Source organism: Astatotilapia calliptera, chromosome 16, assembly GCF_964374335.1.
Source record: "Astatotilapia calliptera chromosome 16, fAstCal68.1, whole genome shotgun sequence".
Taxonomy (NCBI): Eukaryota; Metazoa; Chordata; class Actinopteri; order Cichliformes; family Cichlidae; genus Astatotilapia; species Astatotilapia calliptera.
The window spans coordinates 9,129,842-9,147,293 of record NC_137437.1 but is presented as its reverse complement, the minus strand read 5'-3'; the positions used below and the strand labels follow the sequence as shown (position 1 = coordinate 9,147,293).

General features: G+C 40.4%; 1 protein-coding gene across 1 annotated transcript; it reads left to right on the top strand.

Moving 5' to 3' along the window:
• Positions 1-14,289: 14,289 nt before the first annotated feature.
• On the top strand, positions 14,290-15,964 carry LOC113008406 (ADP-ribosylation factor-like protein 4C). Its single transcript, XM_026145781.2, has one exon. The coding sequence runs from the start codon at positions 14,740-14,742 to the stop codon at positions 15,316-15,318; it is 579 nt and encodes a 192-aa protein (XP_026001566.1). The 5' UTR covers positions 14,290-14,739; the 3' UTR covers positions 15,319-15,964.
• Positions 15,965-17,452: the final 1,488 nt, after the last annotated feature.

The window sequence follows — 17,452 nt, the reverse complement described above, 5'->3', positions numbered from 1 at the left end:
TATTCATGTGGAACCACAACTTGGGTGCACTGACACTTGCTGTAGTTACAACCAGCCACCGTCTGCTGTCGCTGACACTTCTCCACGAGTAAGAGGAAATGCAAATGTTACTCTAAGCCAGTGCAAATTGTCAGTTCATCCAAAGTTTTGGACAGTAATGCATAACTTTTTGCAAAGTAATATAAAAGGTAATACCAAATTCTTCCAATTTTTAAAATATATTTTTCTCATAATATTTTGAAATCTGTTATTCATTTATGTTTAACTTGTTTAAGTTGACAGCTGGGATAGGCCACCTCCACCCTGAACTGGATAAGTAAGAAAATGGATAGATGGATGTTTAAGCAGCCCTACTTTCTCTGGATAATTTGAGTGGATGTGGTGACTGTTCCTTTATTAGCCCAAACACCCAAATATACATAAATATATTTTGACCAAATCCCAAACACACCTTTGTTTCCCCCCAGATATTCACTACCAAATGATTCATTCACTGTGGAAAAAACATCACCAACTTCCTGCTTTTTGTTAAAAGTTAAATCATCCTGTTGCAGGTAAACCGTGACAGCTGAGGGCTGCAGGCAGTGTAGGCAGTTTAATAAAGCCTCAACAGATGGTTCAACTCATTGTTGACTTTTGTCTATGAAAAACAGGGGGAAATATACAACATGCAACAACACACAGTTTTACTACAGGGAAGGGATGTTCGTAATTGCCTGCAGGTTTCCAGAGGCTGTGACCTGCAGCTTGTAAATTCACTGTTACATCATTTGCATCAGTTAGTGTTACTGCAGGGACTTACAAGCCAGCAGATTGCCAGAAGAAAAAGTGCACCTACAAACAACTGAGTAAGCCAGAGATCATGTAGAGAACCCCTGCAAGCACAGGGGGAACATAAAAACTTCACACAGGCCAGCAGGTGGTTTTGAACCCAGGACCTTTTTAGTGAAGGGAACAATGCTAACTGTGTCACCAGGTTTTCTCCCCAACAGATATGGATACAAATGACACAATAACTGCTAGTTTGGCTTAAATGGAAAATCATTTAGGTAAAGCAACTTAAAACAATATAGTGCAATAACAATGTCATAAATTATTGAACCTACAGAGAATTTTTAGTTAAATCTGGAGCTCCTCTGAAATGGCCTCCTTCTGCAGTGTCATTTTTTTGCTGCACCAAAAGTCTCTTATTAGAGAGACAATATGCTAGAGACTGAGCAGAAAACAGCAAGATTATTAAGCAGAGCCAGTGGTAGTAAAAACCAAAAACAGATCTAAAAGAGCCTGAATACTGGACATATATTTACATAGAAGTGCCTTTAAAACACATGCAGTCTGAAATTTATTAAAGCAGAGAGGCATACAGTGAAGGAATTAGATAATATCCTCTAAATTATATTAAGCAAGTAGAAAGTGGATAAAGCAGATAAATGAATCAAATTGGCAACAATTAAATGTATCAACAATCTTTAAGTGAAACAAAACAGAGAACATTAAAATGAACGAGTGTAGGCTTGTCTGAGTTTGAGCAGCAGTCTGCCTGCCTGGTACAAAAATATACTTGTACATTTGCACCACAAGGTCTTGTACTCTTATCACAGATGGAAAACTAGGAACAAAGATCCATTTACCTGTTTTCCTGCTTGTTGCCTCTCACTCTGTTAAAAATTAACTGAGGAAACAAGTGTGTGGCTTCAGTCAGTAATGGATGGAGAGGAAATATACTGCACATGTCCACTAGATAAAATCAGATTTATGTGGTCATTTTACATAGTTGATTGATGATAATGACCTGCCCACAGCAGCTTATTTGATTAAATGCAATCTTGTCATTACTACATATACACTGTGTAGGAAATATCTGGAGGGAGGAAGCTATTTCCCTCAGTCTGCCAGAACAGTACACTAGCTTTTCTTATTTTTATGTATAGAGACAAAGTAGCCTAAATTGGCATAAGGAAAACAACTACCAGTAGAAATCTGAATATTTGTGACTGAAACAGAATTAATAAATGTGTGGATGTGACAGTTTTAATTATGAATGATGACATTTATTGACACTGGTCACCATTACTTACTTAAACACTGCAGACCAAGCACAGCTTGGCAAAGCAGGTTCATTTGCCCTTTGGCAGAACGGTGAACTCCAATTGTCCCCAGTATGTGCATGAATGTTAGGCAAAGTACTTTTAGACTAAAGCACCGTGTGACTGGGTCAGTGATGCTTGTGGTAAAAAGCGCGTTGAGTGTTAAATTAGAGTAGAAAAGTGCTACGTAAGTACAGCCCATTTTACTAACCACACTCACTGACAGCAGCACCTTATCTTAGGAGAACATTTTGACACATCAAAACCACAAAATTGCTAAGGAATGGCTCGAACAGCACAATAAAGAGCCTGGATCTGAAAACTCTCCATTGTTCAGGAACAATACTCAGAGGCTCTAGTCTTTAATCAGTAAAATCTAACATTTAATTCAGCTTTATTTATCTAGTGCCAAATCACAACAACAGTTGCTTCAAATCACTTTACATTGTAAGGTAAAGATCCCTGATAAAAGTTTACATTTGTTGGTGATTTAATTTTTTCTTGTAAAACATTATGTAATGCATTCATAAATAAACATACCCCCTTCCCCCCCTTACACAGAGAAAATCCACTTACAGCAGCAGACAGGAGGTAATTGGCTTTAAAGCCCACGTACCAACAGCTCTAAAGCTCACTCTGGACCCAGCTATTCAATACTAAAAGCTTTAAAAACCCAATGCACATACAGTTAAACGTCCAAAATGTATGCGCTCATTCAGATTTTCAAAGGCTGTCCAGTCTTTGTCGGCCTGATTCTGGCCCTCATACTTCATGTTTGACACCTCTGACCTATGAGCAAGCCCTCTGTGACAGTGGGAAACACAATCTACCTTTTCACAGGAAGAATAGAGGACAGACTGAAATGAGGGGAGTGAAACAAAAACACTCAGTGCATCATGGGAAGCTCCCGCAGCATAGACTTATTGCAGCACAATTTAAGGAGAAATTAGGATCACCTGATCCATCCCTAACTATATGCCCTATCAGAACAGGACGTTTTAAGCCTAATCTTAAAAGCAGAGAGTATCAAACAGCACAGGACAACCCCAGAGGTCATGTGGACCTGCAGAGTCATAATCAGGTATTTTTGTTTATGTCAACCCTGTGTTAAAAACAGGCAAATTCAAAGTCAGATATCTTTTTACTGCAGCCTCTTTCCTCTAAACATAATCAATTTTGACCACTCTCTCAAACTGCTTCAAGCAAAGTCCTGAGGAAACCCTTCATCTCATTTCAGCCCAGTCCCAATTTAAAATGCTCTGTTTTTTTCTCTTCCCACATTGATCTTTATTTGTCTGAAATAAACGGCTCATGAGATAACAGTGAGATTCAGGGAAAAAAATGATTGCTTTATAAATGACCAGACACAAAATGAGAAATCGGTTACATTCCCTCTGAACTGTGTATTTTATTTCTGCTGTATTCTTGAATAAAAAAAGAGGTTATTTATTTCTTTGGAGACTGAGAAAGGGCTGTTACGAGCAGCAGAATTTTCCTCTGGGTAGAGAGAGAGAGGAAAAACAACACTCCACTTCTAACAAAAGCACTCGAGTTGAGATGTGAAGCATGAAAGTCGAATTCAGGCCCTCTCTCCACTTTCTCTGTCTTTTTATCTGAATGGCTGCTAGAGTCCAGATGCTCTCTTCAGGGAGGTGAACCCGTCTTGTCGGCTTCCATTATTCCATTCTGCTGGAGGCACATTTGATATCGAGAGCTTCTGGCTTTATCTCCCCACAGCAGGTTGAAGGAGCTGCTAATACAGAGCACACTTGTCTCACGTTGGGTAACAGAAGACATGCAGTGCACCTTGCAGCTACAGCAGCAATCAACCTGCTCCACCGACAACCGCCTACAGTTTACAATGTTTCCATTCAGCTGGAAAACAACATGTAGCACCACTTCTGGATATAAAAAGCCTTACCTATGAATAATGAAAGTTTTCTGCTTGGGTCTTTAAAAAATTGGCAAGATGATCTACATTTAAAAAGGTGATTCATTCAAGCTGCTAAATTTAAAAGGCAAACATTCGGATTTCTGATCCTGCTTTGCTGGGAAGCTCAGTTATGTTTTGTAAGAAAATGATCACAAATACTTTTAAGCAAATATTAGTAGTCTAACTATAACTTCTCAAATTAAGTACCGCAGCTACTTCTGTTTCATTGGAACCATTACTCATTACATCTTGTGTTTATGGAGCCTCATATTCTTAGAATATTATCATTTTTATAATCAGAAAAAAACATCTCTTAGCACTCTCCTACCTTTAACTATACAGTCTCTGTAACATTAACAGAGCTACCCAGTTTGCTCACAGGGTTGCAGCTTTTCTAGTCAAAATGAAAACAGATTAAATATACAAGCCAGTGTGACAGAACATGTGTAATATTTTAGCTAACATATTAGGAAATAAGGTTAGATGGAGGCAGATGAATGTGCTGTGGTGACCCTTAAAGGTAGTACTTAAAAGAAGAGGAACCCACTGTTTTTCATTTCAAACTGGGAACTTCACATACCCACTCTGGAATGTGTTATATTAATGGAGAAGTGCATTTCATTAAAGTGAGAAAAATATTTAAGTCGGCAAAAGTAGAAATGTTCAACATTTTTTAGCTAGTGCAACTTTTTTTTAACTGCTGTTTGGTGAGCTGTGACTAGCTTGGGAGGTGCAAAAGTCCTAAATATTCTCAGAGTTTGGTTTTACAGTGGAGAGTTTCACTAAATTTAAAAGGGAGCTCATATCATACACATGAGTGTAGAGACATTTCCTGATATGCTCCCTTGGCAGAGCTTTGAATAAAACCTGACATGCCCACGAGTCATTTAGCACGATTTCGCAGTCAAACACCTCTCTTACATCAGTCATCTTTTATGGCAGCTGCAGTCTGATTGTCTACAGCCTTTCTGACAAAACCAGACAAAGAAGAAACGTTTCAAACACCAGCGTCATTAAAAATGGCTGGAAGTGATAGCCATAGCCTTTGAAGCTGATCTGACATGTTTTACCATGTCTTCATGGACACGGATCCTGTTTCATGTTTGTCCTTGAGAAAAAGTCCAACATTCATTTTATCTTTATTATTCTTTCATAAGTTCGTTACTACGCGTCTGTTTGCAAAGTGGTAGTTATAACTGTGAGGCAGCTCCACATCATTCATTTGAAAACATTCATTCTCTGTATGCTGCTTCTACCCATGTGACCCACTTTGAGCCTTTTATGCGAATGTTTAATATCCTCTCGCAAATCAAAGTTATGTTTAGTAGAAACACAAGCATCAAATTAACATAACTCTGCGGAGCTGTAGCCGGTCTGCAGGAGAATTTTGACACACCCATGAAACACTAGATAAACATACCAAGATAGATACAAAGTAGCCCATCAACTCCCACCGAGAACATGAAAGTGTTTCTGAAAAACATTTCTAATGAAGTGAAAAAAATCATGATTTTTAACATTTGGTGCATACACATGTGGGCCCTTTGGATGAAAATCCTCTTTTACTTAAAAACAAGTAAGTATGTGCTATAAATTCCAATGTGATCAATAGATTCCTGTCAGGGTCCGCTGAGAGTGTGAAAGGCAGCTGGCTCAGAGAGTCTACTGAATAAAATCATGTCTGGAAACAGAAACAACATGAGAGAAGTCCAGCTAGCTTAGCTGGCTATAAGAGTTCAACCCACAATACCAACTTACTGCTTCACTGTCATTTATACTACACTGGAGCTTTCTACAACAATATTCAAAGAAAAACATTTTAACACAACAGCTATTTAGAAACAATTTGATGTTATGTATTTTATTAGTTTTTACTTATTAGTTTTTACATACGTGTGTGTGTGTGTGTGTGTGTGTGTGTGTGTGTGTGTGTGTGTGTGTGTGTGTGTGTCAGATAAAGATGTGTATTTTGTGCCCTTAGTTTAAAAGAATAGAAACAATGTGGGTGTATTATCTGTATGTAAACACTAACAATGGTCAGTGCTCCTGCACAGCAGGGTGACTTTGTTTTCTCATGTGTGGGTGCTGGTTTAATGGCTCCACTGTGCTCCTGTGAAGATAACGATATCCAGCAACAGGAGAGCAGATATATCCTGACTGTCATTTCAGTTTTTTGAGAGGCTGCAAAATAGAGTTTATTTACCTCCAGTATACTCCTGGTGATAATGTCCCAGGAAATAAATCAGGCTTCAGGGAACACATGCAGTCAGCAGAGGGCTCTACCACATACAGTAAAATGACAAAGCTTGTGTGTATGATTTGTGTATGTGTGAGTAATGTGTGTGCATTTAGAGAGAAGAGGAGAGGTGGAGGGCGGAGCGCTTCTCCTGCAGGTATCCTCTCTAGAATACAAAATGAAGGGGCTGGAAAACGTGTATGCACATGTTCCCTGGCTCTTCTAACATTTAATGTCCGTTTCGTGGAACTGTGTGATGTGTGTGTCCGTGTTTTGAGCCACCTTTATTTAAAGCTGCTGATTATGAGTACCCTGGGCAAGAGGACACTTTATTTTGGTGACTTTTAAATATGAACTATTTACTCTTCCACAATCACTAAGTTGCTCTGACCACCAGAGCCTCTCTGACCTATGACAAATTTACCCATTCTGTAGTCCAGCTATGTTACATCCAGGCTAATAAATTGGTGAAAATGCACTAAAATAAAGATTAGGCAACATTTTACTTGATATTCATGTCACATCTCTTGAGTCAAATATGTTTCATATGAAATATAGATATATGACAGCTGACTATAGAAGGAAACCTCTTCACAAGTTTTATTGTTGGACTTTGCCATCTAGTGGAAGAAGTCTGTACTGCACATTGTTATAAAATAGTATATTATAAAAAGCGGCATTCTGTTTCTTTTAAGATTTTTTTAAACTACCTGTTAGGCATATTGGTATACATATAGATTTATCAGAGAACCTTTTTGCTACAGCATGTTTACACAGGCTATTACAGGCCTGTACACATATGAGTTACAGTAAGCATAGCTACAGGTCTTACATAAGTGCTCAGATTCTATTAAAAATTGGATGACTGACAGTCTTCTTCAGCTTAATGAAGAAAAAACAGAGGTCCTTGTTTGTGTCCCCAGACAGATTTGTGCCAAAGGTAATGGACACTGTAGGCCCCCCTTTGCCACATTTACTAAATCTTCTATCAGAAACCGTTGGGGGCAACTTTTTAAGCAGCGTTCCTTTTAGATGATCGTGTTAAATCTCTGGCTCACTCTTGCTTTTTTCTCTTAACACATCTGTTAAGAGTGTGTGTAACACATATCACACTCTGAATTAGAAATTGCTGTTCATGCCTTTATTTCATCTTGTCTGGATTACTGTAATTCCTTGTTCTCTTGTCTTGACTAACCCTCCTTGGAACATCAGCAAATTGTTCAGAACGAAAATGCAAGACTTTTAACAAAGTCTTCTAAGTACTCTCATGTCACACCCTTGAACATCCAGACGCAGGTCCTTGAGGTCTTGTGATCAGGGTCGGCTGGCTGTGTATCTTACAAGGCTGAAAATTAAGGAGAACAGAGGTTTTGTCCAGATTCTGGAACTTTCCCCATTTGAGCCTGAGATCTGTGGACCACATAGTGAAAAACACATCTTTTAAAACTTGTTTTGATGTAACAATTGCAATGATAATTGTAATAATTCTTCTTTAGAATTTCTTGTTGTAGAGCACTTTGTGATATTTCTTGAAAGATGCTATGTCAATAAAACTGATGTGACAAGCTACTGTAAATCAAGGGAGCAGCTGAAAATTGTTGTTAAGATGTAACGGGGGTGGGCAGGGTTTTGTCCACAGGGGGGAAACAGTTTTTGGAGAGCAGTGTCAGTGTTTTTTTGCACATGCCCAAGTTCGGTTGTTACATCCTGTGAGGCTGTGGGCATGGTGTTGTCCTCTCCCTCTCTTCCTCCTTCTCTGTGCCCCTGCCTTCTCCTTTAGGACGCACCTGCTGCTCATCCGCCCTCGTTTACCACCAATTACCCTCCAGAGGTGATATAAGCTGGAGGAGCGCAGTGCGGGTGTGGGTGAGGATTCTGGTGGATTTCCTCTGTGCTGGTCAGTGTGTGATTCTGGTCTAGGTGTGGAAAAGGCCTGGTGTGTGTGTGTGTGTGTGTGTGTGTGTGTGTGTGTGTGTGTGTGTGTGTGTGTGTGTGTGTGTGTGTGTGTGTGTGTGTGTGTGTGTGTGAGTGAGTGAGTGAGTGAGTGAGATTATAATAAAGATTTATTTTGTGTTAAACACCTCTGCCTGGCATCCTATTCATTCCAATCCGGATCCAATTGTTACTGTCCCCCACCTTCTTCGCCTAGCTTTTATGTGGGGACGTAACATCGGCAAATAAAGAAATGACTGAGGTCTTCCTTATTGCACAGGATATCACAATTGTATTTTTGTTGGGTTTTTTTTTTTTTTGCACTGTAGTGACACTCCTTACCACACGGTGGCGGTAATGCATCATGGGCCACATATGTGTCTGCCGGGACACAAAGCAGGGTAGCCAACATGCATACAAGTGGCCAGCGTCATTACATTTATACTTGTGCTGGTGCATTATATGTTAAGTACCTTGTGGTTGTGTCAAAGTGCTATATAACAATAGTTGGAGTGGTTACGTTTCTAAGAGGTGCACGGCAGGTTATGCCCCCCTGAAACCCTACAATGTAACGTATACAGGAGGGGTTTCTGGTGTTCTGGCAAAAATTGACTGTGGGAAAACTAGTGAGAGATGTGTCATGAGTGAATGACGTAGCTGAGTCAGGAATTTTAGTCTAAAAGAAGTTAATTACTAGAACTCTGCACAGGAATGAACTGTGGGGTTCCCGACCAGGGGCGATTCTAGGATCAGAGCTTTGGGGGTGGTGAGCACCCAGAGAGCTGCCCAGCCAGGCAAGCTAAACCTGTCTCTGTCAGTCCCTGCATCCTTAAATGTTGTCCCAAGTTCTCTCTGACTGTCTCCTTGGTGCATTTAAACCCCTGTTCCTCCCTGTCCTCATCATCTGTTGTCTTCAACTCCGTTATCAGTCATCAGAATTTTACCATCTCTGTGCACGTCTGCAAATTTCTTTATTAAATCATAAGATTCTTAAATTCATCAAGTCTCTCTGTGCCTGGGTCCTCGGCACAAAACATGACATCACTGTTTTGTGCATTTTAACACAATTTAATCCCACAATTGTGAAAGAAAAGCAAAACACTTTTTCAAAAAGTCTGTAACAAAACCATCAAATCTGATAAAGATTATTTAAACGCTGCCAAAGAAGAATGGATTGGAATAGAAAAAATACATTTCCTAACCTTAATTACTGGAGGAGAATAATGAATGATGCTCATAGTGAGTAAAAACTGAGTGCATTTTTTGGACAGATTCACTTTTAATGTGTATCTATAATATAATACAGATACATAAAAAAACACTCCCAAAACAGAATAAATTATTACAAATAAATTATTACAAAATATTAATAAAAACTATAAAAATGGAGGCAACTTTGCCTGTCGTAGAATGTGAACAATGTATGAAAAAATCTTTATTGCAGATACTAATTTTACTAATTTAATAATAATAATTTTGTGTTGTAAGATTTATGACTTTCATGCATTCATAGTGGTACTTAAGAGAGCTTGACATTTTTATCAGGTGGTACACACTGTAAAAAGTTTGAGAAACACTGATAAGCGTATGTGTGCTTTTGGAAAACATTTAAAGCTGCTGTACAGAATCTTTGAAACAAGCTTAAAACATGTTTAGAATATAAACAGAGCATCTGCTTCTCTTTACAGCTCCTCACTCCACCAGGGCTGTTTGGCACTTTCTGATAGTGTGCAAATGTGACGTATGTACTGCACCAGTCATACAGACAACTGGACGGTCCAAAAGTTGGCCTACCTATTACTGACTGAGGTTTCAGTAGAGTTGTGGCTGAACCACATAAAAATATATCATTAATTGTAATCTCCCCAATTATAATGTTATGTTGGAATGTTGTTAAAGAGGGTCAAAAATGTTTCAACCCAGTTTGTTTAGCAGATTCTGTACAGCAGCTTTAATATAGGGAGAACACAGCTTCCAGATTATATGAGTTTTTTTCTCTTTGTCAGTTTAACAGTTTGTGTTGTGCCTGTCACTGTTCCCTGTCTGTTTTCTTACCTGGTTCTTCCTGACCTTGCCCTTTCTCCTCATGTTCCCCTCTTTCCTCTCTCCCTCTTCGGACTGACAATCATACACAAATAGATTGTATTCAATTAGATGAAAAATTACATTAATATGAAAAAAATTATATTAAGATCACCAACAAAAAGTCCTCTCTCAGTGTACTTTCAACCAAAAGGCAAATAACCAAAGCACATGAACATCTAATACAAGATATAAATATTGAAACATTGATCCAACATTATTCTTGATTGACGGATCATTTGATTTTACACTTTTACCTGAATGTGGCTCCTTTTTTTGAAAAAACGTCCTCATATCCATTATGAACCTGGCTGTCTCTCTGTGTACACACACACACACACACACACACACACACACACACACACACACACACACACACAACCGGAGTTATAAGGTTAATGGGCATTCAGTCAGTCAGTTAGTTAGTATCCATTTCAAACAGGACAATTTAAAGTTTTAGATTTTAAATAGGCTGTATACATTTCAATGGGAGCAACAGGACGGTCAAATGTCGCTGAATTTACTACAGAGCAGGACGGATTGTAGGGTAGCAAACATTGTCGGAAAATTTTCAACACTGCAGGTTACCTGGTGTAATGTTTTTCAGCTAAAAAGAAACATGGCCTGACTCCTACCTAATTATATAAAGAGTAACTGAAGGTTAAATGTAGCTAATATATCCTGTTTTAAGCCAGACACTTACACCTCCACTCTGCTGAGTCTCAGCCACCATTGCTGTAGCAGCAAGAGCGCTAGAGCCAGAGCAGGGGAGAGCCGAGCTGGAACAAAGCATTTTGGGAGCGAGGGTTATCTATACTGTTGTTGTTAAACAACAGTACTGTATGCTTTTTATATTTTTAGTAGTGTGTCACACAAACAGCAAATATTGTCAAAAAAGTAAGAAAACTTTTTTGTAAGAAAGTAAGAAAACTTTTGGGGGTGCCTCCAGAGAGGGGAGAGGGAGGGGAAACAGGAAACAGGAGGACAAAGGAGGGGGGAACAACTAAGCTGTAGTGCCTCTTCACCTCACTGTACAATACCTTGTGCAATACTTTTTGTAAATAGTCAACAGTGCAATAGACTCAATACTTGAAATGTGCAATTCACTTGTATTTTTATTTTTTATTCCTATTTATTCTATTTATCCCCTTCGTATATTTTATTTATATTTGTCTCTGTATTTATATATGTGTGTGTGTGTGTGTGTGTGTGTGTGTGTGTGTGTGTGTGTGTGTGTGTGTGTGTGTGTGTGTGTGTGTATATATATATAACAATTCTGTAACTGTAACTTCGGTCGTTGCTGTGCTTTTTGGAAGTCGAATTTCCCAGAGGAACCCACCCGAGGGATTAATAAAGTTCCATCTTATCTTATCTTATCTTATCTTATTCAAAATCGCCCTGTTCCCGACCAAGAAAATCTAAATTTCTGCAGAAGAGAGACCTTCAAGCCAGACTAAAGTATGGTAAGGACAACCTGGAGAAAGATCACTTATACTGGAAGTTCTCCCTTTGGTCAGATGAGCTGAAAGTAGAGCTTACTGGTCACACTGCTTATATTTGGAAAAAGCAAGGAGAGGAGTACAACCCAAAGAACACCGTCCCTACACTAAAGCACGGTGGAGGGAGTATTACAAGATATCACAGCAAAGCTTGTAATACACATGCCGGTCCACTGTGTCCATTTCATGCTTTGCCTCTCAAAAACCTTAAATGTAAGTTGCAGTAGGCTGCAGTAACAGCAGAGGTGTCATGGTCCTGGGTCATTTTGACCCAGCGTTCTTAGTTTTCTTGTGTTTTTGTATTTTGTTCTCTATTTATTCTATGGTTCCTAGGTTGTTTAGTTTATTAGAATTCCCCTCATTTCTTTATCCCGTGTCCCCCTCCACGTATCTGAGTTCCCGTGCCTCGTTTCTCCTCCTTGTGTTTTATTCCATGTTTTCCCCAGCCCGTTTTGTCTGTGCTCTCCCCATGTTCTCTCCTCCCCTCCTGTCTGCGCCTCTGTGTACTTTCTGTTTTACTTTGACAGTCTCCCGTCAGTATGCGTCATGTTGTGTTTGCTCCTGCCCTGTCATGTTATGATTATCTGTGTCAGCTGTGTGTTCCCTCGTTAACCCTCTGCGTATTTATGTCCCGCGTCTCCCTCAGTTCTATGTTGCGTTCTCCTTGATCGCTGTGCGTGATTCACCCTGTGTCTCCTGGTGCACATTGTAATTAGTTTTTCCCAGTTTAGTTTAGTGTTGTTTGTATGATCTGCTTTTGGGTCGTTTGGGTCCATCCTGCCTGCCACACAGCCGAATCATGACAAGAGGGAGATACTTTATTTCAAACCAGCATGAAAATAATCACAGGAAGGTGTTAAAGCAAACATTATTAAAATATTTACACGTATGCACATATTAGCACATATTAACCTTAATCGTTTATGTAATCTCCATTTCCTGCTTTGAAGAAGCAAAGCAGGAAATGGACACAGTGGACCGACAGGTCTATACTTTGCTGTGATGCTGAGTTGAGTATTATGCTGTGAGGATTCTTCAGTGTGTCTGGAACTGGGAATCTCGTCAAGGTGGAAGGATCATAAAGAGAGGACTATGTGAAGATTTTAAAAGAAGACCTCAAGCAGTCAGCAGCAAAACTGGGTCTGGCTCGACAGCGACCTGAAATACATTTCTCCTGGTGAAGAACTACCTCCAGAAGACCAAAGGGAACGTTATTGACTGGCCTGCACAAACCTCTACAGCACAGAAGGAGGGCCTGGAGGGGTCAGTGATGAACATGAGGTTATGCAGAAATCAAACTGCACCCACGAAACCAGGGAGACTGAAAGCAATAACACATGTTATAATACTTTTGTTCATGTTAAGTGATAATGGCATTAAATGGCAGGTCATTAAGTGTAAATATGCAATACTTCAATTTGCGATTTTGTCATTTTAAGTAAACAAACAAAGAAAAAACTATAATTTTCCACGAAACCATGGCACAGATCCTTCAAAGGAGGGTCAAAGTCATTTCAAACTGATGTGCATAACAGCAAACAGCACAGCTCGTTTGTGCTCACACTCTTAACCCAAAGGTTCAAGTACAAGTGATGATAAAAGGGCTTCCTGTGAGCAGTCTAGTCCTGTAAGTGACACAGAGGTGACCTAGGTCTCTGTGTGAGTAAGACTTCCTCCTTTTAGGGTGGAGCCTTATGGAGGCCAGTGTTTGAGACCAGGTGTAAGAAAATGTGTTCTTATTCTGTTTTCTGAAAGCAATGCAGCAGACTATAACTATGTTCACTCACTTACACCTCTGATGTCATGGAACATCATCAAATTTCAAGAAATGAACAGATGACAGATTAATAACTACTGTTGTATTGTTTATTTTTTCAAGATCACGTTTAAAGAAGACATTTTTAATGTCAGTGAGACTTTTTAGCTGGACAAATAAATACATTCTATATAAAAGTGACCTTTCCAAAAACTTCTAGCAGCTTCTACTTTGTGATGGGAAAGCTGTTTGTGGCTCAACATGACTTGTATGGAGTATGTTTCACATATTAGAGCCAACAAGTCATTTACACGAGCTTAAATACGGGCAACCTTTATTATTTATTTTACACAACAGGAAATCTTTATTAACGTGAGACTGAAAGGTTTCCTTTCAGCTTTTGCATGCCTCCTGTGCCTCCTGTGTTTCACCAGAAGGTGGCGCACCTGACTATGACTGTTTCCATGCGATTACTAAACTACGCCCAGTTTCTTTAACATGTTAACGCCGTTGATCTGCACACCTTCCTGTTTCATTCCATCCATTTCTGCCTGTTTGTGTTTCTTTCAGTCAGCCTGATAATTCAAATAAAACAAAGCTTCATGCACAAACACTCCTCCACGGCTCTATGAACGCTGGCTGTGCATGTTTGTCAGTCTCGCGTGTCTATAGTAACCCGATCGCCGCAGAGGCTCGCCCTCTCATTGGCGCATGTCCCGGGTGGGTGGAGCGTAGCGGGGCGCTTCTGATTTGTCCGCCTCACACAGCCTCACAAAACCACGGCCACGGAGAGCGTTGCGGGTGTAGGAGTGTTCTCCAGGAGTGAGTGAATTAAACGGTGGATGTTATTTTCTTCCGCACAGGTGCGGACCGCGGAGCTGTTTGTGCGCAATTTCCAGAGAGATCGTTGGGCTGTTCGGTGTCATCCTTGTTGTCTCTGGAGTGTTCTTACAGCGCAGCTTTCCTTCGTCGCCAAATGGATGCGAGTGTGTGAGGAGAATACTAATGAACGGAGCTCTGCGTCCTCTGCTGCTGCTGCTGAGGGCCACAGCAGAGCTCATCGGTCATCCACAGCGCACCGGGGCTTCTCCGCTCTCCACTATCCCAACCTAAGGATTTTTTTTACCCGTGAAGTGGAAGGCTCTGAGCTTTAGGACTGTTTTCTTCCCCTTGAATCGGGAGATAAAACCAGCAGCTGCAGAATAAATGCCATAATGGGCAACAGCGTTTCCAGCATCTCTGCCTTCCAGTCTCTTCACATCGTCATGCTGGGTTTGGACTCTGCTGGGAAGACCACGGTTCTTTACAGACTTAAATTTAATGAATTTGTCAACACGGTCCCCACGATCGGCTTCAACACGGAGAAGATCAAGCTGAGCAACTGCACTGCGAAGGGCATCAGTTGTCATTTCTGGGACGTGGGGGGGCAGGAGAAGCTGAGGCCCCTGTGGAAGTCCTACAGCCGCTGCACTGACGGAATCATATACGTCGTGGACTCGGTAGATGTGGACAGGTTGGAGGAGGCCAAGACTGAACTGCACAAAGTCACCAAGTTTGCGGAGAACCAGGGCACGCCGCTGCTGGTCATCGCCAACAAGCAGGACCTGCCCAAATCCCTCCCGGTGGCGGATATCGAGAAGCAGCTGGCCCTGCACGAGCTCACCCCCTCCACCACTTACCACATCCAACCTGCCTGCGCTATAATAGGCGAGGGGCTTCACGAGGGCATGGACAAGCTGTATGAGATGATTCTGAAAAGAAGGAAATCCTTAAAGCAGAAAAAGAAGCGGTAACAGCCGCCGGACATTACTGCAAGGAGTTCGGGTTTTACCAGTATTGCCCTTAACAGTGACTTTTTTTTTTCATTTTTGGAATAAAGCTGTTCAGCCACTGAAGTCCTGCTCAGATGCTTTTGCGGGCAAGAGTATGTAGGACAGAAAACACACAAGGATAACCAAAATCAAGACAGGAAACTTGACTGGGCTGTTTGGAGCTGCAGCACTGACAGAGAGAGAGAGGAACAGATAAACAGGCTGGCCCATTTATCTGTGGCTTTATCTCAGACTTTGAACACGCTTTAACTGAAGCTTTGGCTCACCCTGGGCTCTTTTTTTTATTATTATTATTTCCACCCACAGGACATCTTTGTGGAAACGAGTTTGATTTTGCACGTGGCTCGGGTCACTCGTGCCCCTGCTCTTTCTGTCTTGAACACAGACATCTGTAGGATCAAGGTTTGATCTTGACTGCTTTTGGAGCATTGAAGTAGCCTTTCCTCTGCGTGGTGGACAGAAGACAGAGTCCACTACTTTGCACTTTTCATTTGCTAACAGACAGTAGAGAACTACACTGTATTATTAGAGGAGCAGTTTCAGGTGATTCATGTACTAAGAAGCCAAAATTGAAGTATTTTGTATATTAAAAAGATTTTAAATCAAAGTTTTGGGTCACGTTCTTCATTTACACACTGCTGAGAAGTAGAGGTGATGTGGAGGTTACGGTGGCAGCAGGATGTGTGGTGGGGAGAAAAAAAGGCGGACATGACTGCTGACAGTAAGTCAGAGATAGTGATTTCTTCATCAAGATACAATCACAGGTGGGGGTCAACGATAAGTCCGGGGTCACAGAGTTCAGGCAGAGCTAATAACAGCCTGACCTCAGATCTTTGTTTTAATCATCTGCACATGAAATAAATGTTTGGAGGAAAGCCAGAGCTCGTTTGTGAAATTTATGGATCTGCATTGCGGTGCTCTGTTTACAGCAGCAAGCGGTGATCAAATTAGGCTAATGTGCCCTAGGACGGTATAGATTTCTGTCCCAAATATTTCACATCACTCTGTAACTAAGATGGGCATTTATCTTGTAGTTTATTTAAATATTTCCTCATCATACAAGTCACAAATTGTGGGTGGATGTGAGGTATTTGGGCTAAACTGTTTGAAAGTAACTGTTTATATAACTGATTAATCTGCTCATTATAAAAATACTTTGCTCATAAAATGTCCACCACATTCAAAGAAATATCTTCATATATGTGTAATTCTTCTGGATATATCTAATAGCTGCTGTAGAAAAACTCATGTTTGAACACCTGTGATCGGTAACCGGAAGTACTGAGTGTAAAGAAGAGCAGAGCACACAGGAGAAGAGGTGCTTTTTGCAGAGAAACGTTCTGAAGACCAGGCCACCTTTTTACAGTGCTGTGCACTGTGATGCAAAGAGATGCATAAATCATGTAAACAAACCCTGAGGAAGATATGAGGGGCTTCAGTTTCAAACTGGAAACCATTGAGGTAAACTAGAGAAGTATGTAAGTGAGTGAGTGTACTTGAGTAAAATATCTGAATCCACCGTGAGTCAGTCTTGTGTGTTTAGAGGTTTTCTGTTCGTTTTGTGTGAGTAAATTACTCCAAAGTTAATCACCTTCCATCTCTGCAGAACAAGAACTTCATTACTAAATAAGGCAGAAGCAAACTGAGGACTCTGTGAGAATAATGAGAAAACGTGCGAATATTCTTTGTACCGCGTGCTTTTTCACTTTAAACACAAAACACATGTCTTACCTGAATCTATCCAAGCTGCATGGTAGCTTCTAAATGCATCACACTGTACATTGACTGTGTTCTTGTTATGTTTTAAGCAGCAGCATTTCCAGGACCAAAAACAAGACAGGGAGGGTTCATAAGAGAGCAGAATGTTTGATCAGAAATTCATACAGGGTAGGAAGCTGCTGTCGAAAACACTGGATATCGTTTTAAGACTCATTTGAAGCCCTGTGTTATAACACTGATAGCACTGCATCAAACATGGCGCCGATGAAGAGTTTAAATGCTGTTTTGTACTGACTAACTATTTTACTCTGTGTTAGATGATAAACGTTCTAATCCTAAATCTTTAAATAATTCTGGGTAGCTTTAAGAACAATAA